Source organism: Coenobita brevimanus, chromosome 17, assembly GCF_032717465.1.
Source record: "Coenobita brevimanus isolate Jiangsu-jjx chromosome 17, ASM3271746v2, whole genome shotgun sequence".
Lineage (NCBI taxonomy): Eukaryota > Metazoa > Arthropoda > Malacostraca > Decapoda > Coenobitidae > Coenobita > Coenobita brevimanus.
Genome location: NC_136970.1, coordinates 39,351,355 through 39,378,854, shown reverse-complemented (window position 1 = coordinate 39,378,854; position 27,500 = coordinate 39,351,355). Strand labels below are relative to the sequence as shown.

At 44.0% G+C, this 27,500-nt stretch overlaps 1 protein-coding gene and 1 pseudogene across 1 annotated transcript in view; one reads left to right on the top strand and one right to left on the bottom strand.

Annotated features, from left to right (window-relative positions):
- Positions 1–27,500, top strand: part of LOC145391157 (putative neural-cadherin 2) — a 93,100-nt gene that overhangs the window by 61,230 nt on the left and 4,370 nt on the right. The window contains exons 29-32 of the mRNA XM_080265836.1: positions 708–912; positions 5,764–5,873; positions 9,497–9,645; positions 16,781–16,935. Of these exons, the coding sequence (XP_080121962.1) occupies positions 708–912; positions 5,764–5,873; positions 9,497–9,645; positions 16,781–16,935 (619 nt within the window). The remainder of the gene's footprint in view (positions 1–707; positions 913–5,763; positions 5,874–9,496; positions 9,646–16,780; positions 16,936–27,500) is intronic.
- Positions 26,655–26,773, bottom strand: LOC145391267 (5S ribosomal RNA; annotated as a pseudogene).

Sequence of the window (27,500 nt, the reverse complement as noted above, 5' to 3'; positions counted from 1 at the left end):
TCTCTCATATACCTCTCCACTCCGCTCGTGTAGAGTTAATGAGAATATAATATGCAGTTCTAACCTTCAGTAATAATGTTCAGGCCAAGTTACTATATATATTTAATGCTTCTCTTCACTATAACTGCCCTCAAACTCTTATGCAACTGTGTAAAATCCAGACTGAATATCTTTAGTTCATTACCCTTGTATGGGCAAATTTGTGACATTTGCATATCTTTTATACTCCAGTTTTTTCCTCAGTATCAGATGGTTTAGACTAGCTGATAAAAGAGGTATGGCTAACACAGACATGGCACCCACGTTATGGTAGCATCTTTTATATTTTCTTATTGATAATGTCAGACGATGTTATTCTGGATTTGAAAAGATCTCTTCTTCCAGAGGTGTTAAAACAGTTACAGTTCAACAATTCTGTATTACCAGGGACTGCATTCTGTTGGTGCTGCCACCCATTTGTCTTGCACACCTTGGGAGAGACCGTGATATTGAAGATATAAGATGTTAGTAATAATACAACTTCTTTGCAGGTTGTATTGATGACTGTGATTTTGAAGAGTATAAGATGCTACTAAGAAAAGAACTTCATTGCAAGCTGTATTGATGACTGTGATACTGAAGATAATAAGATGTCAGTAATAATATAACTTCTTTGCAGGTTGTATTGATGACCATGATATTGAGGATTATAAGATGTTACTGCTAAAATAACTTCATTACAGGCTGTATTGATGATGTGAGGGTAGGGGGTCGGAGTGTGCCGCTGCCCCCGGCCACCAACAGCACAGTATGGGGGCAGGCCAGCATGTTCCGTGGGGTGAGGGAGGGGTGCGTCGCCCCCTCTCCCTGCCACAACGTGTCCTGCCCCCCACACCTCACCTGCGTGGACACCTGGAACGCCTATCATTGTGGGTGAGTCTCAGGCATCACTTGATTGTGTTGGTACAAAGGTGACATCATTAATTTCATTTTAATTAAGTGCTCAAGGTTGTTGTTATCGTGCCCTGGCAACCTACCATTCAAAAGTGCGTCTGATTTCGTGTATGAGACGCATGTGATTCGTGTATAATATGTTCGTGTATAATAATATTCGTGTATGATATATTCGTGCATAATAATAATATGATTCGTGTATAATATGTTACGAAATCGGACGCACTTTTGAATGATAGCTGCCAATGTACGATAATGACAACCTCAGAGTCGTGCGCCGCGACTATAGTATCAAATTCATGACCAATTGTTGCCAAAAGATGAACGTTAAATGCAGCATTGTTTTTGTCCAAAAAATTGTTTTATGTACAAAGGTAACATCATTAATTTCTATTTACTTTAGTGCTCAATTACCACAACTAGTATCAGATTCATGACCGATTGTTACTAAAAGCTGAATATTAAATGTATTGTTTTTTTATGCAAGGAAGAAGGAACCAAAGGCCAGGAGCTCGCAAACTGTTCCTTCCAAGAAAAACTAAAAAAAAATTCAAAACAGAGCCAAATTCAAGATGCGTTCATTTCGAGATGCCTGGACACACTGCGTTTAAAAGACTGGAGATCATAGGAAGTAGGAAATACAGACAGAGGGAGACAGTTCCTGAGTTGACCAGCGTCGTTTTTGTCCTAAGAATTTTTTTATTTCCTAATAGACAGCTTCTTATCGGTTCCTTTTTACAGCTAAATTTCTTAGTTCACCTCTGGGGTAGTTGTACACGACAGTCGGACAAACAAATGACAGCACATCACTCATTATCGTCTATCTATCTATCTATCTATTGCCAGGCGCCTTAATCCCATACGGGGTGGCCGCAACAAATCGGCCTCCATGTCATCCTGTCCCCCGCCATTTCACTGCCCCGCTCCCAGCTCACACCCCCCTCTCTCATGTACCCCTCTCCACTCCATCCCTCCATCTGATCCTTCTGCCTCTCCCTCCCTCTCTCCCCCTCCACCTCACTCGCATACACTCACCGCGTCAGTCTCTCACTCTCCATCCTCTCCACATGGCCAAACCACCTCAGTGTGTACTCATTATTATACCTCCACCATTCTCTCATTGCAATTATGGAGGAAACAGAAGCAAATGATATTTTTACCAGACTGTTTGAGGTCCTGTCTGGCATTACTAACACTGGAGAAGAATTGAAGTAGATTGTGTAAAAACCTCATCCCGTGTTTGTTTGCTTTCTACATGGTGATTAAGCTTTATTTTCTGTGGCTGGAAGGATATTAACCCACCTTGGCATGTATTTATAGTATTGTCCCCTTTATTTGTGTTAGAGGACGCAAGGGTATATGAGAGCGATGTGTGTTCACCTCTTCAGATACGGGAGCATCTCTTGGGGCTGCTCATTGACTCACTCCCTAACCATTATCGGACACAAGACGTTTTACTTTCTTAGACTTTAGCAACGCCTCAAATTACGGCCTGCATGGTCCCACGTCTATCTGGTATTTTTGTACTGGTTTCCCCTGTTGTTCCTCTTCTGCCTAAAAAAATAAACCACCTTGAACCATCACTCTGCCCCAATACATCACTACTTCAATGGTCACTGAACTATCTGCTTGCATCCCTCCAACTCCCAATTCTGTCCAACTCTCTAATGCAAGAGTTAAGCGTTGCTCCCAGTCCTTCATTTATGCAACAGGTCAACTCTGGAATTGTCTCCGTTTGTCTGTATTTCCTGCTAGCTATGATCTCCAGTCTGTCAAATGCAGTGTGTCCAGGCATCTCGAAATGATCGGATCTTGAACTTGGCTCTCTCTTGTATTTTGTTTTTCTCTTGGAAGGAACAGTATTGCGGGCTCGTGGCCTTTGGTTCCTTCTTTCTAGCATAAAAAGAATAATTAAAAAAAAAAACTCACCAGCCTATCTCATCCAGCCCACCCAACTCACATTTCTTCCACCCCTGTCCCAGTCTGCCTTTTTTGTGTTCTCTTTACGTCTGTTGATATCCACGCTCCAGGTCCGTAGCAGAAGTTTCATATGAGGCACCACACGTCCAAAACAAGTAACATTTAAGGTGCCATCCACCTCGGTCTGCCTGCAGATTAGAAAAGTTGTGGCACCCAATCATGCACGCTACCATAATCAATTTGGCGTCAATAGATGTTCTCACTCTACATGTCACCAGCTGTGTATCCAGGTTAAGTAAGTTAGGAAGTTAGTCACATTAGGGAAATTGTGCGTTCTTGGAAATAGGGTTCGAAGAAGTCCCATTTGCCTCGCTGGTAATATAGTAGGTGTAGATATATAGATTGAACAAGCGTCATAGGTCTCACTTCCATTGCTAATATACTCTTTCTTGCTTTCTCGTGTAAGGAAAGTAACACTGGAGTCGCCACCACTACACTTCAGATGTCTGTCTATCTGTCTATCTATTGCCAGACGCCTTAATCCCGTAAGGGGTGGCCACAAACAAATCGCCTCCATGTCGCCCTGTCCCCCGCTTTTCACTGCCCTGCTCCCAACACACACACCCCTCATATACCTCTCCACTCCATCCCTCCATCTCATCTTTGGCCTCCCCCTCCCTCTCCCTCACAACACCTCACTCACATACATTCTCCTCGTCAGTCTCTCACTCTCCATCCTCTCCACATGGGCAAACCATCTCAGTGTGTTTCTCCTAACGCTTCCTATCACATCCACATCCACACCACAACGCTCCTTCACACTCTCCTCGTCAGTCTCTCACTCTCCATCCTCTCCACATGGCCAAACCACCTCAGTGTGTTTCTCCTAACGCTTCCTATCACATCCACACCCACACCACAACGCTCCTTCACACTCTCCTCGTCAGTCTCTCACTCCATCCTCTCCACATGGCCAAACCACCTCAGTGTGTTTCTCCTAACGCTTCCTATCACATCCACATCCACACCACAACGCTCCTTCACACTCTCCTCGTCAGTCTCTCACTCCATCCTCTCCACATGGCCAAACCACCTCAGTGTGTTTCTCCTAACGCTTCCCATCACATCCACATCCACACCGCAACGCTCCTTCACACTCTCCTCGTCAGTCTCTCACTCCATCCTCTCCACATGGCCAAACCACCCCAGTGTGTTTCTCCTAACGCTTCCTATCACATCCACATCCACACCACAACGCTCCTTCACACTCTCCTCGTCAGTCTCTCACTCTCCATCCTCTCCACATGGCCAAACCACCTCAGTGTGTTTCTCCTAACGCTTCCTATCACATCCACATCCACACCACAACGCTCCTTCACACTCTCCTCGTCCGTCTCTCACTCCCCATCCTCTCCACATGGCCAAACCACCTCAGTGTGTTTCTCCTAACGCTTCCTATCACATCCACATCCACGCCACAACGCTCCTTCACACTCTCCTCGTCAGTCTCTCACTCCATCCTCTCCACATGGCCCAACCACCTCAGTGTGTTTCTCCTAACGCTTCCTATCACATCCACATCCACACCACAACGCTCCTTCACACTCTCCTCGTCAGTCTCTCACTCTCCATCCTCTCCACATGGCCAAACCACCTCAGTGTGTTTCTAATGCTTCCTGTCACATCCACATCCACACCACAACGCTCCTTCACACTCTCCTCGTCAGTCTCTCACTCTCCATCCTCTCCACATGGCCAAACCACCTCAGTGTGTTTCTCCTAACGCTTCCTATCACATCCACATCCACACCACAACGCTCCTTCACACTCTCCTCGTCAGTCTCTCACTCTCCATCCTCTCCACATGGCCAAACCACCTCAGTGTGTTTCTAATGCTTCCTGTCACATCCACATCCACACCACAACGCTCCTTCACACTCTCCTCGTCAGTCTCTCACTCTCCATCCTCTCCACATGGCCAAACCACCTCAGTGTGTTTCTCCTAACGCTTCCTATCACATCCACATCCACACCACAACGCTCCTTCACACTCTCCTCGTCAGTCTCTCACTCTCCATCCTCTCCACATGGCCAAACCACCCCAGTGTGTTTCTCCTAACGCTTCCTATCACATCCACATCCACACCACAACGCTCCTTCACACTCTCCTCGTCAGTCTCTCACTCTCCATCCTCTCCACATGGCCAACCACCTCAGTGTGTTTCTCCTAACGCTTCCTATCACATCCACATCCACACCACAACGCTCCTTCACACTCTCCTCGTCAGTCTCTCACTCTCCATCCTCTCCACATGGCCAAACCACCTCAGTGTGTTTCTCCTAACGCTTCCTATCACATCCACATCCACACCACAACGCTCCTTCACATCCTCATTTGTCAGTCTGTCAGAAGAATTTCCAAGCTCCATAATAAGGGATTTATTTTGCATATTGCACATTAATCATGTTGTGTATGTTATCTATGCCTGCGTAATGCATTCAAAATATATTTCATAAACAGTATGTAAGACTTTGTTAAGGCGCCATATAAAGAAACAGATTGGAAAGGAGGAAGTGCTATAGCTTGTGTAATCTGACAAGTGTCGCTAGTCCGTTTCAGCTCAGTTGATGGCCAGGGATAGCCAGATTGCAGGGTGGATTTGACTAGTGATCATGGAGATTCATTCCTACCTCATAAATAACCCTCAGTGAATTTTATGCAACCACAAATCTTAAATTCAGCACCAACTTGCCTAGCCCCGGCCTCCTACGCTCCTCATGGGACAGCGCTGGACTGAATGATGGATGGAAGTTAATATTCAAGTTGCGAGGGTGAACCAGTGCCCTCAGATAGAAACATTTACCTATAGTGAGCTTCGTTGACTAATAATACGTGTTTTTGTATTACAGGTGTGAGGAGGGGCAGGTGTTGGCAGGTGAGGGGGACAGGTGTGAAGACCGGGATGAGTGTGTGTGGCGGCCGTGTCTTCACTCTGGCACCTGTATCAACACTCACACAGGTAACGCCACTGCCACTCCATCTGTAAATATGAATACACAGGAATGGGAATGTTGAGATGGATGAATATGGTCTCATTGAGTGATGTGATAGGAAGCGTTAGGAGAAACACACTGAGGTGGTTTGGCCATATGGAGAGATGGAGAGTGAGAGACTGACGAGGAGAGTGTATGTGAGTGAGGTGGAGGGGGGTAGAGGGAGGGGAGGCCAAGGATGAGATGGAGGGATGGAGTGGAGAGGTCTATGAGAGAGGGGGGTGTGAGCTGGGAGCAGGGCAATTAAATGGCGGGGGACAGGGCGACATGGAGGCGATTTGTTTGTGGCCACCTTTTACGGGGTTAAGGCGTCTGGCAACAGATAGATGGATAGTTTTAGTGAAAGACTTGAATTACTGTAGTGTTCTGCAAGGGAGGTTTGGTGTAAGAAATATCAGAATAGTGACACAGATCAGTAACTGAAATGGTTTGGATGTGTTGAGAGGATGAATGACGCTGCTTGGCTTAGGAGAGTCACACGTATGATTGAGAGTCATCAGTATGATTGAGAGTCACAAGTATGATTGAGAGTCACAAGTATGATTGAGAGTCACAAGTATGATTGAGAGTCACACGTATGATTGAGAGTCACACGTATGATTGAGAGTCACAAGTATGATTGAGAGTCACAAGTATGATTGAGAGTCACACGTATGATTGAGAGTCACAAGTATGATTGAGAGTCACACGTATGATTGAGAGTCATCAGTATGATTGAGAGTCACAAGTATGATTGAGAGTCACAAGTATGATTGAGAGTCACACGTATGATTGAGAGTCACACGTATGATTGAGAGTCACAAGTATGATAGAGTCACAAGTATGATTGAGAGTCACACGTATGATTGAGAGTTACACGTATGATTGAGAGTCACAAGTATGATTGAGAGTCACAAGTATGATTGAGAGTCACAAGTATGATTGAGAGTCACAAGTATGATTGAGAGTCACAAGTATGATTGAGAGTCACACGTATAATTGAGAGTCACACGTATGATTGAGAGTCACACGTATGATTGAGAGTCACACGTATGATTGAGAGTCACACGTATGATTGAGAGTCACAAGTATGATTGAGAGTCACGAGTATGATTGAGAGTCACAAGTATGATTGAGAGTTACACGTATGATTGAGAGTCACAAGTATGATTGAGAGTCACAAGTATGATTGACAGTCACAAGTATTATTGAGAGTCACAAGTATGATTGAGAGTCACAAGTATGATTGAGAGTCACAAGTATGATTGAGAGTCACAAGTATGATTGAGAGTCACAAGTATGATTGAGAGTCACACGTATGATTGAGAGTTACACGTATGATTAAGAGTCACAAGTATGATTGAGAGTCACAAGTATGATTGAGAGTCACTCGTATGATTGACAGTCACAAGTATGATTGAGAGTCATAAGTATGACTGAGAGGAGGAATGACGCTGTTTGGCTAATGAGAGTCACAAGTATGATTGAGAGTCACAAGTATGACTGAGAGGAGGAATGACGCTGTTTGGCTAATGAGAGTCACAAGGATGAATGTGGAATAAACAGTGTCCAGAGGCAGAACAGAGAGTGTGGGGTGAGGCCCTGCAGATCATCAGACTAAAGAACTGACGGGGGAAATGAATCAGTACCATAATCAGTGGTGTCTAAGCTTAAACATAAGCCTATACCATCTTGAATACTGGATTGTACGACTAGATTAACATTTGAATATGATGGTAGTCACAAAGAAGTGCTGTTGAATGGATGTAGAGCTGCAGCATTGCCTTTTTCTGCCACTGAACTACGCGAAATGAGCTGTAAAAGGACGAAAATGTGAGCCAAGTTAGTGCAAAAGAAGTCTAGTAAGCCCCACTGTCTTCTGGATGTGTGGATCATAAAGGCATAATGATTCCTGTTCCCTTTCTGTTTGTCTTTTTGCTCTGTGTGCATAATACTTATAGGTTACTAATGGATGTGGATGTGACTGAGAAAACTGGGAGAAATACACTGAAGTGATTTGGACATGTGGAGAGCACGGAGAATGAAGGACTGACTAAGACGGTGTATGTAGGTGATGTGGAGGGAGGGAGAGGGTGGGGGAGACTGAGGATGAGGTGAAGGGATGGAATTGAGAGGTATATGAGGGAGAGGGGAGTGAGCTGGGGGGAGGGCAGTCAAATGGTGGGTGACAGAGCGACTTGGAGGCGTTTTGCCTGCGGCCACCCTTTGCGGGATTAGGGCGTTGGGCTATAGATAGATAGATAGGTGTCTTTTTGCTCTGTATGTATGATATTTACAGATTACAAATGAAGACATTATTGTACTACTGTAGATTCGTCGGTACATCGATCCATGAGAAATATAACAGACACTCAAATTAACCACGGCATACTGTACTTCCCAAGAGACACAGACAAAGCCTTTCCCACTGCACCACATAAGCTTAAAGAAGACTGAGGTATTTATGTCTTGTATTTGACTGGTGTTATCTAGACTCACCAATACTGATATGTAGATTAACTCTCAAGAAACTCTCACTAGGGCTAAAGCAGACAGTAATTTTGTATACCAATAAGTGATTGATTTATCTTAGTATGAGAAGCTGCAGCCTTTTACTGATATGTGTATTAAATTCATCTCTGACTCCTGGTAAAATATTGAGAGGTGAATCGTTGCATGAATTTATCTATCTGTCTATCTATTGCCAGACACCGTAATCCCGTAAGGGGTGGCCACAAACAAATAGGCTCCATGTCGCCCTGTCCCCCGTCATTTCACTGCCCTGCTCCCAGCTCACACCCCCCTCTCTCATACACCTCTCCACTCCATCCCTCCATCTCATCCTTGGCCTCCCCCTCCCTCTCCCCCCCACGTCATTCACGTATACTCTCCTCGTCAGTCTCTCACTCTCCATATAAAACCAAGGGCTGTAGTAATTATAACGCTCTCAGGTAATTTTCAAGACAGTGCCGTACGGTGAGAGAGGCCTGGTCTGTCCCTAATGGATTTAAGTGCAATTTCTGGGGATATGCGCAGTGCTATCTGTTGTCTTAAGCTTATTATAAAAGGAACATCAGTATAGGAATGTGCAGATTGTTATTCTTGTGAGATGGGGAGATAATTTCCAAGGCTTGAATGATATGCCAGAGTGGACTGCTAGAGGAAGAAGAGGTAGAGGTAGGCCGAGGGAAACCTGGTTGAGGACAGTGAAAAGAGAAGCAGGAGAGGAGTGTTGGTGGGACCTGAAGGAGATGGCAAGAGACAAATAGTGGTGGAGAGAGTTCATCGAGGCCCTATGCATCCCGTGGGGTGCTACAGGAAATGATTGATTGATTGACTGAATGATATGTAAATGACTGTAACCAATTTCATTTGAGATACTATTAACTGAGCTTATATGTTTGTCCTTTTTTCTGGATTCTACCTCGCCCCATGTCTAAGATAGGAATTAGGGTGAAAATGAAGATGATGTTTCTCGTGCCAGGAATGAGGGTGGAAATGAAGATGATGACAGGGTGGAAATGAAGATGATGCCAGGTTGGAAATGAAGGTGATAACATTTCTCGTGTCCTGAAGCAGAAGTGTATTAATAGCCATGTCTCCCCCCCAGGGTTTCAGTGTGTGTGTGCGTCAGGGTACATGGGGGAGTACTGCCAGCTGCCTCACACACTCCACACACCACCCCGAGTGCCTGCTGCCGTCCTCGTGCCTGCCCTCCTCTGCTCCACCATCCTCATCGGTAACAACAGCAGTAGTTATGTTCTTACCTTTAAGCGTAAACATTTTCAACCTTTTGACAATCACAAACACTCTCTTACTCTTTAATAATAATAATAATAATAATAATAATAATAATGATAATAATATTAATAATGATAATAATAATAATAATAATAATAATAATAATAATAATCCTGTGTTGCCCCATGAGGAGCGTAGGAGCCCAAGGCTAGGCAATTCGGTCCTGACATTTAAGATGAGAGTGACCAGCCTCACTCATCCCTGAGTGGCATTACGTGAGCAATAAACCCCAACCACCCCTTGGATATAAACCTTCACCGGCTCAAAACGATTGGAGCGCCTGAATTACCCACTAAACCACCAGGCACCATAATTTGGTTATATGGTTACCACCCAGCGTAGTAAATGGTTTCCTGGTGTACAGGAAACCATTTGGCTTGTCACTCAGTGTAGAGTCACCCTTAGGCAGAAGGAAGAGGAAAGAATGAAGGAAAGAAAGACAAAACAGGGAGTGTAAAGTCACCCGTTGGCAGAAGGACGAGGAAAGGATGAAGGAAAGAAAGACAGAAGAGGAAGGAAGGAATGGAGAGGAGAGGAAAAGGCAGACACCCGAGAGCAGCACTACATCGAGTGAGTGGATGGTGAGCGCCCACACCTACCACAAAATAATAATAATAATTAATAATAATAATAATAATAATAATAATAATATAGTATAATCCATCCATTCATCATCCAATCCTACGTTGCCTCATGAGGAGGGTAGGAGCGCGGGGCTAGGCAAGTTGGTCCTGACATTTACGATGAGTGACCAGCCTCACTCATCCCTGAGTGGCATTACGTGAGCAATAAACCCCAACCATCCCTTGGATATAAACCTGCACCGGCTCAGTCCGATTGGAGTGCCACAATAATAATAATAATAATAAAATAAATAAATAAATACATAAAAATACTAATACAACTCCAGTACTACTGCTACTACCAAAGTTACTACTCGTATATATATAATAATGTAAATCTAACTACTGCCTTGATCTGCTTCACATTCCACAGCAACAACACAATAACACTCTTGCCTCTCCTTATTAGCATGATATATATTCCCATAGGTCATTCATCTTAACTTGGCACAGAGTTTATCCTTCTGCAGCTTATTTCACGTAGCTCAGTGGCAGAAAAAGACAATACTACGGGTTGTCCATCCTTTCCATAGCACTTCTTCGTGACTAGCATCATATTTTAATGTTATTCTGCTGTTACAACACAGAATTTCAGGCCCCTTGGCGTCATGAAAGAAAATATGGAATTATTTTTTTCCCCCAACAAGAAGGCATGTAATCTAGCGAGTCTATTTCCTAGTGGTGGTGTGCGCATTCCTGGTTCGCTGCCACCAGAGACGGTCATGTGTGCGTAAGGGAAGTGCAGTGGGGGAGGAGGGGAAGGAAGAGCAGGAAGAAGATGAGGAGCCTCCCCAACCCCCTCCTCCCCCAGACATCCCCCCACCCAACATTCTGATGCTGCAGTTACTTCCACCACCACCCAGACCCACCCCACCACCTGCCTCCACCATCAACCTCACTGTGGCACCTCACCTCACAGGTATAACAAGTACAGTTAGTGGCCTTATCTCTTTTCTATCGCTACTTCAATGTTCACTGCTCCTCTGAACTGTCTGCTTGCATTCCTCCACCTCTATGACGGGCACGTAGCACCCGTCTAGCAACAAACTCTCATCTTTTTTCTGTCCAGCTGTCTAATGCAAGAGTTAACCATTACTCCCAGTCCTTCATTTATGCAACAGGTCAACTCTGGAACTGTCTCCCTCTGTCTGTATTTCCTACTTCCTACTGTATGATCTCCAGTCTTTCAGTGTGTCCAGGCATCACGAAATGTAGGCATCTTGAACTTGGCTCCTTTTGTATTGTTTTTGTTCCTTGGCAGGAACGTTTTGCGGGCTCAGCCTTTGGTTCCTTCTTTCTCGCATAAAAAAAAAAAATCACAGCCTTTCCACCTGTCTATACTTAATCATCATCATCATCATCCGGACCTCCTTTCCCACCCTAGGGGAGGATGAGGAGTAGCGACGTCCAGGAAAACCAAATTTACCCAATCCAACGGACCACGCTTCCATTCACTCGCCATTCAAGCCCCCGGAATCCTGGCTCTATCTGATACGCCAAGAACATTCACCACGTACAGTAGCTTCAATAAACGTATCCGATAGAGCCAGTCCGGACGCTGTCATATATACTTGAATGATAGTATTCTGTGTTTGCTTGGGTCAGCTTTATTCATCTAATGGCTGCTGCTAAAACTCCATAGTCTCCCCCACTGAGCCTTCATCACCCGGCACATTTGAAAGTTTGAAGACCATCTGCCCCCTTGTAGAATGAATAAGTCCAAAATTCGTGAAAAGTCTTGTAATGGCGATGTAATTTTTGCTGTGATGACACTGACCCATGAAAGCACGTCGCGCGAAATGAACGGGTCTTGAATGTGGCTCTTGTATAGTTTTTTTTTTTTTTTCTTGGAAGGAACGGTTTGCGGGCTTCTGGCCTTTGGTTCCTTCTTTCTTGCATAAAAAAGAAAAAACTTGCATAGGGCTGGAACCTGTCTCGCCACTGCATGTCAAAAAAGGTGAGTCTGCTGCCATTAGATGACGTTTTTCCTTCATTTCGGATCCATACACCCCGACCTAATGCAGCGTGGGGAGGATAGTGAGTATAGTGAGAGGATAGTCAGGATAGTGAGTACAGGGAGAGGATAGTGAGTATAGTGTGTACAGTGAGAGGTTAGTGCCAGGATAGTGAGCTGAGAAGGCCTCACAGGTAATATGTAGAAACGACAAGCATTTGTGTCATGCTGGTGAACACTTCAGTTTTTCTTTTTTACACTCCTGTCCATCGCCTATTCTCTCCTTGCGGTATCCTGTATATATATTTACTAATCTGCCCATAAAGTCACCATCTTGTTAGTTATAGCACCTAGAAAGTATGGGCCATCTTACGGCACATAATATTCTGAAACATGGACGAGACACTGTGATGTATGGGGCATCCTGTGTTTGTATGTGAAAATATTTGGTAATTATTGGAACTCGAAATGGCACGACAATCACGTGCTAAGTGGTATATGTTTTTAGGCACCAGATTTATAGTCACGTGTGTCTACAGAACTTGCTTATTTTTACAACCATTGAACATAAAGGGCCCATATCTTTTTCGGGAGGGTGTACTTGCCTTACGTATGTGATGAGAGTTCCCTTTGTAAAGTATATCTGTTAGTAATATTATCTCAGTTTCATTCTTCCCTCACCCAGTTTACCTTCCATCTCTAGCCAAAGCCTTTTCCCATCATGGTCACAGACTATAGGAAAATTGTTGCAAGATACTGAACATTAGGGCACCAGAATTTTACTGAAGGAGAGGAGCGGACTCAGACACGTACTATAGATAATGTTTAGGTGGCGGAGATCATTTACAGAGTTACAATAGAACATTATGTAGGAAAGTAATAGCACATTAACCTTTCCTTTTGAGCGTATCTGATCTAATGTTTATAGCCTCAATCCTAGTGTATGAGCAGCATTACTATACTCCTTTCACTCCACTTGGCCCAGATTTTCATTTTTCGGCTTATTTCACGTAGCTGAGTGGCAGAAAAAGAACAGTACTGCTCCACGTCCTTGCCTCCGCACTTCCTCGTGATTAGTATATTCTAATGCTAATCCATTGTTACAAGTGGGCAGTGAAGATGGAGAGATGACAATTTTAGGCCAAGTTAAAGTAAAATGGGTATAGGCGTTTGCTGCTTTCCTTAACTCCTCCTCCTTACCGAATGTTTCTCTCATCCTCACCACCCATCCATCACCTCTAAGACCTGCATGCACCTCGGTTAAGGAAGCTCCCTCACACCTCATCCTAAGCGATTTATTTTGCTTATACGTTAATGTCGCATTTTATATTGCTTAAATCATTCTTATATCGCCATACACTCCATAAGTAAGGCACAGAATGGTATTAACAAGCCGGATCCAAAAACTAAACCGTTAAGGAAGAGGTGTTAGGGAGACTTAGTAACCGACGATAATACGGGTTAAGTATCAAGAGATCGATATATATATATATATATATATATATATATATATATATATATATATATATATATATATATATATATATATATATATATTTATATATATATATATATATTTTTAGTAAACTAATTTGTACATTGACTTTGAGTTATTTGTTTTACGGAGAGGGGCACTAATCCTCCACCAACCCACTTGTTGACACATAGGGAGCACGTATAGTTTGGCTACATGGTTACCACCCAGCGTTGTAAATGGTTTCTTGGCTTACAGGAAACCATTTGGCTTGTCACTCAATGTAAAGCCAAATGGTTTCCTGTAAGCCAAGAAACCATTTACAACGCTGGGTGGTAACCATGTAGCCAAACCATACGTGCTTCCTATGTGTCAACAAGTGGGTTGGTGGAGGGTCAGTGCCCCTCTCCGTAAAACAAATAACTCAAAGTCAAATGGCCACCCCTTACGGGATTATGGCGTCTAGCAATAGAATAGAATAGAATTTATCTTACATAATAAATAAGTCTTGTGCTTGTATTCTTGTCTCTTAAGGAAGCTCCCTAACACCTCTTCTAAGCGCTTTAGTTACACCTTGCCGTACTCTTCTGTGTCACATAAATCCCATCCAATAGCGCCATACTCTGCATAAATAACGTACAAAACGATATTAGCTAGCCATATCAAAAAATAAATCGGTAAGGAGGAGGTGTTAGGGAGGAGAATATGATAAAATTTCCTCTCTATATGGACTTTATATTTTTCATCTCTCGCTCTTTCTCCCAGTATTCCTTAGCTCATTCCATCCTCCTCCTTATTTTCTTGATAACTTTCTCCCTATCTCCACAGATGTTGATGTCTTGCAAGTAACACAGGGAGAGGATGGAGCAGAGAGGAGGAGGAAGGGAGCAGAGGGTGAAGGAGCGAAGGACAGGACCAAAAGAAGAGGGAAGGAGAGGTGGAGGAAAGGAGGAGGAAGGAAGGAGAAGCCACTGTGCACACTGTCTAAGGAAATCTGCTTATGAAGGGGAAGGATCGTTGCCTGAGTCACTGTCAACTTGTGAGTGAAGGATGCACACACACACACACACACACACACACACACACACACACACACACACACACACACACACACACACACACACACACACACACACACACACACACACACACACACACACACACACACACACACACACACACACACACACACACACTTACCACATATAACATCACAAATATTCGTCCTAATGGAAGTTATTTCTTGTAGGTCTCTGTTCTACATCATTTCCATGCCTTTTCAGACTATCCACATAGGCCTATTCTAGTGTCAGTTACTTAATATATCTCAGCATTCGTCATGAGGATAAGGCAGTATAAGTAGACCCTCGCTTTAACGGACCTTGGTAGGCCAGATATCGGGTTTATCGGACATCACGAAGGCTACCAGACGCTCTTCAGCAATAACAATGTCAGTTAAATGGGGTGCAGTGGGTCGCAGTACTGTGTTTCCTACTCCTTTCACTCCAACCTGGTCTAAATTGCCTGCTTCCCATCGGAATTGTCGAGTTGTAATAACAGACTCTAGAAATATTGTACTAGTCATGAAGAAGTGTTATGGCAAGTTCTGAAATAAGCTTCAAAAGGGTAAAATAATGGGCCAAGTTTGTGTAAAATGAGTATAGTTTTCATTTTTAATACTAGAATATGCTGTTGTACGTTGAGGGGTGGATGTGGATGTGGTTGAAAAGATTAGGAGAAATACACTGAGGTGGTTTGGACATGTGGAGAGAACGGAGAATGAAAGACTGACTAAGAGGGTGTATGTAGGTGAAGTGGAGGGAGGGAGAGGGAGGGAAAGACCAAGGATGAGGTGGGAAGATGGAGTTGAGAGGCATATGAGGGAGGGGGGAGTGAGCTGGGGGGAGGGTAGTCAAATGGTGGATGACAGAGCGATTTGGAGGCGCTTTGTCTGCAGCCACCCTTCGCGGGATTAGGGCGTCGGGCTATAGATAGATGGATAGAGAGACTAATTCATTTTCAAACATGTACTCGGAATCCAACCCCACGGGAGGGGTGGGGGGACATCGAATATAACAGACCCTTGGCTATATCGGATCAAGCTTAACAAGGGCGTACTGTACTAGGCCAGATTAAAGTGAATAGAGGATCATCATCATCATCATCCGGACCTCCTTTCCCATCCTAGGGCAGGATGAGGAGTAGCAATGTCCACACAGCCCAAATTTGCCCAATCCAATGGACCACGCTTCCATTCACTCATCATTCAAGCCCCCGGGATCCTGGCTCTATCGGGTACAACAAAAACATTCACCACATTCTGTAGCTTCACATAAACGTATCCGATAGAGTCAATCCAATGGGCCACGCTTCCATTCACTCATCATTCAAGCCCCTGGAATCCTGGCTCTTATCAGGTACGCCAAAAACATTCAACACGTTCTGTAGCTTCACATAAACGTATCCGATAGAGGCAATATAACAGACGCATTTTCCGTAATCTTTATTTTGCCTTGGCCTCTCTGCATTTCGAGAACTTACTTGTGTTTTATATGTGAATCATTAAAATAAATACGTTTTCCCATTATCTGCTTTCTACTGCATATACCTGGTCCTTTTTTTTATTCATTGTCCTGTCTACCCCATTTATTTATCCTCGCCAACTTTCCTCTTTTGCTTCCATGGTTTTCCTCGCATCTTCTTCCATAAATTCCTCGTGAGTTCCTTCATTTTCCTCCTTTATTTCTTCGTTTCCTTCCCCAGTTTCCTTATTTTCCTCAGTTTCCACGTCGTTTCGTGTTTTTCCTTCTCTGTGTCATCATTTTCATCGCTTGCTGCATCATGTTTCCTCATTTTCTTACCCTACATACCTCACCCTTCATTTTCTTACCCTACATACCTCACCCTTCATTTTCTTACCCTACATACCTCACCCTTCATTTCCTTCATTTTCTTACCCTACATACCTCACCCTTCATTTCCTTACCCAACATACAGAAGGAGCAGAGGACACCCCAGCTAATTTTCACACCTTGTCCACAGAAGATTGCCGTGTTTACCTGTGGGCTTCGTCAGATCATCCCCATCATTAGGCTGTTCTGGAAACAAATGGTCGAGCATCAAGGTAATGGTCTGCCTGGTCACTGCCGAGGGATATCCGGACATGGTGCTGGTTTACGAGGAATGGAGAAGGCCAGGTATCTGTCTATCTATTGCCAGACCCCTTAATCCCGTGAGGTGTGGCCACAAACAAATCGCCCCCATGTCGCCCTGTCCCCCGCCATTTCACTGCCCTGCTCCCAGCTCACATATCCGTCTCTCATTTACCTCTAAACTCCATCCCTCCATCTCATCCTTAGCCTCCCCCTCCCTCTCTCCCCCTCCACTTCACTCACATACACTCTCCTCGTCAGTCTTTCACTCTCCATCCTCTTCACATGACCACATCACCTCAGTGCCAAGTGTGTGTGTGTGTGTGTGTGTGTGTGTGTGTGTGTGTGTGTGTGTGTGTGTGTGTGTGTGTGTGTGTGTGTGTTTATGCAAGGAAGAAGGAACCCAAGGCCAGGAACCCGCAAGTTTTGTATTTAAAACCTAGCCAACTAACCTACCTCAAGGGCAGGCTCACCTTAGTTTATCCCAATTTTAGACCAGACTTGGAGGAAGGACTAAGGGTAACGAAGAAGGAGGTGGCTTAATTTCGAAAGCAGTCAGTCAAAGGGTGGGGTTACAGAGGAAGGTGTGTGTGTGTGTGTGTGTGTGTGTGTGTGTGTGTGTGTGTGTGTGTGTGTGTGTGTGAACCAAGTATCTAGGACAGTTTTGATCTGACTGACCAAACTTGGTGAAATGGTTGAGAGTTAGCTGAGTAGTAGCCATCACACATTGTTTTTTTTTAGAACAATAGATCAAAGGTCAGAGCTGTATGGCGTGATTAACTTAAAAATTTTCTTATCCGATATTGACTGTACTTTGTGGAATGGTTCAGGATAAAACAAGGATAATGAGATTTGATTCTAAGGACAATCATTCCTAGGTCAAGGTCACAGGGAGAGGACAAAGGTTAAGGTCACATGGTAAATTTAACGCAAACTTTATTTTTTAATCTGATTTGAACCAAAGTTGGTGGAAGAGTTAAGGGTCAGGCAAGAATAACCTAATTAAATTTTGAAAGTAATTTGCCGAAGATGAAGGTTACGAGCAAAATCTCTGAGCCTTGTCCACCCTCCATTTGCTTCTCACAGGATCCATCAACTCTGGAAATGTCTCCCTCTGGCTGTATTTCCCACTGCCTATGACCTCCAGTCTTTCAAACGCAGTGTGTCCAGGCATCTCGAAATGAACGCATCTTGAATTTGGCCCTCTGTTATCTTGTTTTTGCTTTTTCTTGGAGGGAACAATTTGCGGACTCCTGGCCTTGGGTTCCTTCTTCCTCACATTAACACACACACACACACACACACACACACACACACACACACACACACACACACACACACACACACACACACACACACACACAGCATCACAGCGTTTGGTTCAGGAATCACACGATGAGACTGTGGCACACCTGATTTCTGACTTTACTGTCCTTCATGAGTCGGGCCAAAGAAACTTCATTCCTTTTAATAAATCATAAACCCTGTTGGAGGGACTGAATTCAAGAGTGAGGGCAGTGGAAATGAGTTATCTGAGAGGAGCCTGTGGAGTCACGTGGAGAGACAGACTGACAAATGAGGAAGTGAAGGAGCGTTGTGGTGTAGATTTGGATGTGATAGGAAGCGTTAGGAGAAACACACTGAGGTGGTTTGGCCATGTGGAGAGGATGAAGAGTGAGAGACTGACGAGGAGAGTGTGAAGGAGCGTTGTGGTGTGGATGTGGATGTGATAGGAAGCGTTAGGAGAAACACACTGAGGTGGTTTGGCCATGTGGAGAGGATGGAGAGTGAGAGACTGACGAGGAGAATGTATGTGAGTGATGTGGAGGGGGGGAGAGGGAGGGGGAGGCCAAGGATGAGATGGAGGGATGGAGTGGAGAGGTATATGGGAGAGGGGGGTGTGAGCTGGGAACAGGGCAGTGAAATGACGGGGGACGGGGCGACATGGAGGCGATTTGTTTGTAGCCACCTCTTACGGGATTGAGGCGTCTGGCAATAGATAGATAGATAGATAGATAAACTCAGTACCTACAACCTTCGACTCGCCAAAATATTCCACAGAATATCCCTCAATATTCACGAATACACAGCGCAGTCTTACCTGATCCCTTAATATTATAGGTAGGTAGGTATGGTGATTGGTAGGTTGGCAGGTAGGTAGGTAGGCAGGTCGGTAGGAAGTTAGGTAGGTAGGTAGGCAGATACGTAGGTAGGTTGGTCTGTTGATTGTTAAGTGGGTAGGTAGGGAAGATGTGAGGGAGGGCAGGATTTAGGTAGGAATGTAGGTAGGTGGCTTGGGAGGGAGGGAGAGACGTAGGTAGGCAGGAAGGGAGTTAATGAGGGATGTAGGTAGGTAAGGAAGTATGAAGGGAAGGAGGAATTTAGGCAGCGAGGGTTGGAGGTAGGTAGGTATTAGGTAGGTAGGATGGCAGGTGGGTAGGTAGGTGGGGAAGAAGGAAGGTAATGAGGTAGGTAGGTAGGAAGGGAGGTAGGTAGGCAGGAAGAGACGTGGGTAGGTAGGTACGGAGGTAGGTAGGTTGATGGGTAGGGGCAAATTCCAACTTGTTTGCATAACCAGGCATCAGAGGAGAATTAAATCACTATCAGCATAAATTAGTTAATAAATAGACCTTTTTAGATGGGCTGTGTTATTTATCTGCCAGTGGGGGGTGACAGTGACTTATTTTATTTATTTATTCATTAACGACATACATTCAGGTGGTTTAGCCATGTGGAGAGGATGGAGAGTGAGAGACTAACTAGGAGAGTGTATGTGATGTGCAGGGGGGGAAGAGGGAGGGGGAGACCGAGGATAAGATGGAGGGATGGAGTGGAGAGGTATATGAGAGAGGAGGGTGTAAGTTTGGGGAAGGGCAGCGAAATGGCAGGGGACAGGATGACATGGAGGTGATTTGTTTGTGGCCACCCCTGACGGGATTAAGGCGCCTGGCTATAGGTAGACAGATGGAACTTACAGTCTCTCACAGAATCAATAAAACATATGATAACAGCAATAATCGTAAATATAATACGCCTTTGGAATTAAGTGGTTAATATATATGTTCTTTTTCAGATGGGTTGGTGGTCAGCTTGAAACCCTGGGATAGGCAAGAATGTTCGTAGGAGCTTCAAGGATACCACAGCACACAGGTAAGAGAGAGAGAGAGAGAGAGAGAGAGAGAGAGAGAGAGAGAGAGGGAGAGAGAGAGAGAGAGAGAGAGAGAGAGAGAGAGAGAGAGAGAGAGAGACTAACGAGCGAAGTGCAGTTACTAGGTGTTGTTCGAGGCCTTGTTGCTCTTTCCACAAGTCGGGTTTGAGGTGTCACAGACGAGGACTCTGCGTGTGTTGGCTCGATATACCCTAGATGAAGCAAATCAGCTGCGGCGTCCACCCAGGAGCCAAATTTTTCTATACTGTGTTTCCCTGCAGCTTGCCTTTGAGATGGGCCCTTTTCAGGCGCTGTCCACCACATGGGCACCGGTTCCCTGTAGGTTGTATATAGTTGCTTACCTGTGGTCGACGGGTTTGCTCGACCAGACAGACCAAGGCTAAGCAATAAGAACAACGACATACTATACGTGTTTCATCTTAACTTGGCCCAGATTTTCGTCCTTTTGTAGCTTACTTCATGTAGCTCAGTGGCAGAATATGACAGTAATACAACTCTATAGCCTTTCCATTGCACTTCTTCGTGACTAGCACCCTATTCTAGTTTTATTCTAGTGTTACAAGTCAGCATACAAGGTGGAAAGGTGAAAATTTTAGGCCAGGTTGAACTGAAGCGAGTATAGTGGTAGTTTTATACAACCTCTCGTTAACTCTCACAAATCCTCCTCTTACTGGCTCCCTTCAACCTCTGTCTCTTCGCCGCACTGTTGCATCTTTATCTCTCTTCTACATACAGCTCTTCTCAATAGGGTGTAGTCAAAGGCTTTTTTCTCATCAACTCTCCTCCTCTTACTGGCTCCCTTCAACCTCTGTCTCTTCGCCGCACTGTTGCATCTTTATCTCTTTTCTATCGCTACTTCAATGGTCACTGCTCCTCTGAACTGTCTGCTTGCATCCCTCCACCTCTACGACGGGTACGTAGCACCCGTCTAGCAGCAAACTCTCATCCCTTTTCTGTCCAACTCTCTAATGCAAGAGTTAACCAGTACTCCCAGTCCTTCATTTATGCAACAGGTCAGTTCTGGAACTGTCTCCCTCTGTCTGTACTTCCTGCTGCCTATGATCTCCAGTCTTTCAAACGCAGTGTGTCCAGGCATCTTTAAATGAACTGATCTTGATTTTGGCTCTCTTTTGAATTGTTTTTGTTTTTTTTCTTGGAGGGAACGGTATTGCGGACTCCTGGCCTTTGGTTCATTCTTTCTTGCATTAAAAAAAAATCAAGACTCGACAGGGCAGGGTGGTGTCTAGAATCCCACTTAGACTAACGCCATATGATTTTGTGGACTCAGTAGTGGTCCTGCGGTCAGTTTGTTTCCACGTGATGGATTTAGACCACTGCAACAATAGCACAACTTGACTAAGAAGGTTTGGTGTCATAAAATTAGTAGAGAAGATGGAGAGTGAAAGATTGACGAGGAGAGTGTATGTGAGTGAGGTGGAGCGGGAGAGAGGGAGGTTGAGGCCAAGGATGAGATGGAGGGATGGAGTGGAGAGGTATATGAGAGAGGGGGGTGTAAGCTGGGGGGATTGAGAATGAGAGACTGATGAGGAGAGTGTATGTGAGTGAGGTGGAGCGGGAGAGAGGGAAGGGGAGGCCAAGGATGAGATGAAGGGATGGAGTGGAGAGGTATATGAGAGAGGGGGGTGTGAGCCGGGAGCAGGGCAGTGGAATGGCGGGGGACAGGGCAACATGAAGGAGATTTGTTTGTGGCCACCCCTAACGGGATTAAGGCGTCTGGCAATAGATAGATAGACAGATAGATAGATAGAACGAGCCTCCTTATTTCCTAGTCAGATTAACTACACTTGGCCGTCACCTGAGCTAGAAGAAGTTGGGGATCTTTGTCAGTTAGTAGACAGACATTAATCTAAACCAGAGACTTGGGGGCGTTTTGTCTGCGGCCACCCTTTGCGAGATTAGGGCGTCGGGCTATAGATAGAGAGATAGATAAATTTTCTTCATATTAATCTAATCATAATCAGCTTCCATCGATCTGTTGGCTCAGACTGTGAAGAGAATTTTGTAAAACTGACACCAGATGATTTTTTGTGGAGAGTGTGGTTATGAGTGAAGTGTGTGGTTATGAGTGAAGTGTGTGGTTATGAGTGAAGTGTGTGGTTGTTAGTGAAGTGTGTGGTTGTTAGTGAAGTGTGTGGTTGTTAGTGAAGTGTGTGGTTGTTAGTGAAGTGTGTGGTTGTTAGTGAAGTGTGTGGTTGTTAGTGAAGTGTGTGGTTGTTAGTGAAGTGTGTGGTTGTTAGTGAAGTGTGTGGTTGTTAGTGAAGTGTGTGGTTGTTGGTGGTGTGTGGTTGTTAGTGAAGTGTGTGGTTGTTAGTGAAGTGTGTGGGTCATTTCAGTTGTCATGCTTTCTTGTATTTTGTCTTATGTCATGTCTTTCTTTTATGGATACTATCTTTCCCATACGTGCGTGGGATGAGAGGTAGGGGTGATAGTGATGATGATGATGATGACTGAAGATGGTGGTGATTATACTGATGATGATGATGATGATGACTGAAGATGGTGGTGATGATGATGATGATTGATGATGATGATGATGGTGATGGTTGAAGAAGGTGGTGATGATGATGATGATGATGATGATATTGATGATTGAAGAAGATGGTTGTGATGATAATGATGATGATATAGATGACTGAAGAAGATGGTGGTGATGGTGATGATGATGATGATATTGATTTGAAGAAGATGGTTGTGATGATGATGATGATGATGATGATGATATGGATGACTGAAGAAGATGGTGGTGGCGATGATGATGATGATGATGATGATGATGATTGAAGACGTTGATGGTGGTGATGATATTGATAATGGTGATGATGTTGTTCATGATGATGGTGATGATGATGCTGATGACTGAAGAAGGTGGTGATGATACTGATGATGATGACAGTGATTATGATAATGGTGATGATGATTTTTGATGATGATGATGATGGTGATGATTGAAGAAGATGATGGTGATGATGATGATGATGATGATGATGATATTGATGAATGATGATAATATTAATGAAGATGATGATGATGATGATGATGATGATATTGATGATTGAAGAAGATGGTTGTGATGATAATGATGATACTGATTATTGATGATGATGATAATGATGATGATGATGATGATGATATGGATGATTGATGAAGGTGGTGGTGATGATGATGATGATGATGATATTGATGACTGAAGAAGATGCTTGTGATGATACTGATGATTGATGATGATGATGATGACTGAAGAAGGTGGTGGTGATGATACTGATGATGATGATGATGATGACTGAAGATGGTGGTGATGATACTGAGGGTTGACGATAATGATGTTATTGATGATTGAAGAAGATGGTTGTGATGATGATGATGATGATAACATTAATGAAGATGATGATGATGATACCGATGATTGATGATGATACTGATTGATGACGATGGTAATAACGATGATGATATTAATGATGATGTTTATGATGATGATGATGATGATGAAACGGGTAATCCTACAGAGACAGAAGTAATATTAAACAGCTGTGATGGCAGTTGATACACAAGAACCTTATTTACTGTGTGGATGTATTGGTGTATTTTAGTGTACTGAGATTAGATGATTTGGTTTCTTTGAGAGTAATTCCCACAGACGGAGAGTTCACGTAAGTCTCTCTCTACCCACAGACAGAGTTAAAGTCTTTCTCTTCTCACAGACAGAGTTAATCTAAGTCTTTCTCTTCCCACAGACAAAGTTATGTTAAGCCTTTCTCTTCCCACAGACAGAATTAATCCAAGTCTTTTCTTCCCACAGGCAAACAGAGTTATAGACTTTCTCTTCCCACAGACAGAGTTAATCCAAGTCTTTTCTTCCCACAGACAGACAGAGTTAAAGTCTTTCTCTTCCCACAGACAGAGTTAATCCAAGTCTTTCTCTGCCCACAGACAGAGTTAATCCAAGTCTTTCTCTTCCCACAAACAGAGTTAATCTAAGTCTTTCTCTTCCCACAGACAGAGTTAATCTAAGTCTTTCTCCTCCCACAGACAGAGTTAATCTAAGTCTTTCTCTTCCCACAGACAGAGTTAATCTAAGTCTTTCTCTTCCCACAAACAGACCCGAGACCTCAAGACCAGGCTAGGCAGGGCTCGTTGTCTGTGTCTCGGATTCTCGTGGTTTACGGAGACTCCCTAACACCTCTTCCTTAGCGATTTATTTTTGGACACTGCAGGCATGGCGATAGTAGAAGGATTTATATAACACAGAAGAGGACGGCAAGATGTAATATTAGAAGGCTTTATATAACACAGAAGAGGACAGCAAGGTGTGATATAAGAAGGATTTACATAACACAGACGAGGACGGCAAGGTGTAATAAGCCAAATAAATCGCTTAGGAAATGGTGTTAGGGAGCTTCCTTAACCACTGAGATTACCTGCCCTTGTCCACTGTGAGCCAGAGTTGAAGAAGCAGCAATTGTGTACCTGCCACAAGCAGCGTGACTTATCTTCCTTGCATCTCAGGTCAGTCTCCCTTCCCTCCTTCCTTCCTTCCTTCCCTCCTTCCTTCCCTTCTTTCTTCCTTCATACCTTCCTTTCGTTCTTTCGTTCGTTCGTTCCTTCTTTCTCTCTTTCTTTCTTTCTTTCTTTCTTTCTTCATTCATTCATTCATTCATTTCTTCCTTCCTTCCTTCATCCATTCTTTACTTCATAGTTTTCTTCTTTAGTGTCTTCGTTTCCCATCATCATCATTATCGTCATCATCATCATCATCATCATCATCATCATCATCATCATCATCCAATCATCCAATCTTTTGCTGCCCCAGGAGGAGTGTAGGAGCCCGGGGCTAGGCAAGTTGGTCCTGAGATTAAAGATGAGAGTGACCAGCCTCACTCATCCCTGAGTGGTATTACATGAGCAATAAACCCCAACCACCCCTTGGATATAAACCTTCACCGGCTCAATCCGATTGGAGCGCCTTAATTACCCACTAAACCACCAGGCGCCATAATTTGGTTATATGGTTACCACCCAGCGTAGTAAATGGTTTCCTGGTGTACAGGAAATCATTTGGCTTGTCACTCGGTGTGAAGTCACCCGTAGACAGAAGGAAGAGGAAAGAAAGAAGTACATGAGAGTTAAGAAGGAAAGAAGGAAGGAAGAGAGGAACGGGCAGCCATCTGAAAGCAGCACTACTTCGAGTGAGTGGATGGTGAGTGCCCCCTCTTGCTGTAATTCCAACGCCTTTCTTCCCTCCATAACCAACTGACCTTTATTTTTATTTACGTATCACATATAGCTTGGCATCCCTCATCCCTTCCTTCGTTCTTAGTTTTCTTCATTCAGTCATTTTTTCCTTCCTTGAATACTGCTCACCCTTGTGGAATGGTTGTGGAGAGGTTGCATCAAAACAACTAGACAAAATTCAGAACAAAGCTGTTAGAATCATTAACAACCCTGCCAGTACAAATAAACTACCTCCCCTGCAAGTAAGAAGGAATGTTGCCTCCCTTGCATTATTTTACAGATATTATAATGGCAAATGCTCAGACGAAGTTGCGTCCATGGTGCCACCTCTCCATGCCTTCCCTCGTGCTACACGGGCATCTGGTAGCGCTCATGACTGGAATGTCACTCAGCCATATTGCAGAACTTCTGCCTATCAGAATTCTTTCATTCCCCGAACTGCATCTCTCTGGAACTCGCTTCCCCAGAGTTGTTTTCCTCCAAACTTCAACCTACAACTGTTCAAGTCTAACTGTTACAGATATTTTATGAACAGAGGACACCAGTAATCTGGTGTATGGATTTTTTTTTTTTACTCATTTGTTTTTCCTTCCTCCGTTCTGTTATTTATAAAAAAAAATTCCTTCCTTCCTTCCTTCCTTCTATTTTCTTTTCATCCCTCTTTCCTTCCTTTCTTCCTTCTCGCTGTTCTCGCGTTCCTTCCTTGCTTTTTAGTCTCTGCAGCTGCTTTTCTTCCTTGCCTTCTTATAATCTTTTATTATCTGATCTATAAGTGGTTGGTGGGGGCGCGCACCATCCACTCATGCGATGAAGTGCTGGTTTCTGGGACTGCCCCTTCCTCTTTTCCTTCCTTCCTCTTCTGTCCTTCTTTCCTTCTTTCTTTCCTCTTCTCTCTATCCTTCTTTCTTTCCTCTTCCTCCTGTCTACGGGTGACTATGCACTTAGTGACAAGCCAAATGGTTCCTGTACACCAGGAAACCATTTACTACGCTGGGTGGTAACCATATAGCCAAATTATGGTGCCTGGTGATTTAGTGGGAAATTAAGGTGTTCCAGTCGGATTGAGCCGGTGGAGGTTTATATCCACGGGGTGGTTTGGGTTCATTGCTCACGTAATGCCACTCAGGGATGAGTGAGGCTGGTCACTCATCTTAAATGTCAGGACCAACTTGCTTAGCCCCGGGCTCCTACGCTTCTCATAGGGCAACACTGGATTAAATGATGATGATTCATTCATTCATTGCCAGACGCCATGTATCCCAGACGGGGTGGCCAATGGCATAGAGCTAATTGTTTTACAGGGAGGGGCACTAATCCTCCACCAACCCCACTTGACACGTAGGGATGCCAACAGCATCTGGTGTTCCCAGGCGGTCACCCATCCAAGTACTAACCAGACCCAACGTTGCTTAACTTCGCTGATCGGACGGGAAGCGGTGTACTCAACGTATGATGATAATCTGACATCTATCTTATTGTATGGTATTTTATTTATCTGATTGTATGCCAGTGGCTCCCCTCTCTGAGATAAAGGCATCTGACTTAACATGTTCAATAGATAGAGATAATTAAATAACATCCTTTCATCCATAGATAGAGATGTTACACAGCTATAACTACGTAGAGAGGGATTCTGCATAACATCCTCACATCCGTATACAGTATAGAGACAATTACATAAGGTCCTCTCATGCGTAGATAGATATTACACAGCTATAACTACGTAGAAAGAGATGGTAAATAACATCCTCTCATCCATATATAGAGACAATTACATAACATCCTTTCGTCCGTAGATACAGACATCACATAACATCCTCTCATTCGTAAATAAAGATAGTACATAACATCCTCTCATCCGTCACAGATAAGAAATTCAGAAGCACGGATAAGGCGAAACAGGGATAAGGAGAAGCACGGATAAGGAGAAACGAAGAGAAACAGCGTGAGATGGGTCCAAAATTTACACTGAGGCTTGAAGGAGCATTTTGAGGCCGACTGTAAGTGGGTGGTGAAGAGACCTGTACTCTCGCCGGTCAAGGAAGCTCCCTAACACCTTTTCCTAAGCGATTTATTTTGTTTATTACACCTTATTGTCCTGTGTGATATCCTTACGATTTTGCCATACTCTGCAAAAAGATCCCTGACATCTTTTCCTAAGCGATTTATTTTGTTTATTACCTTACTGTCC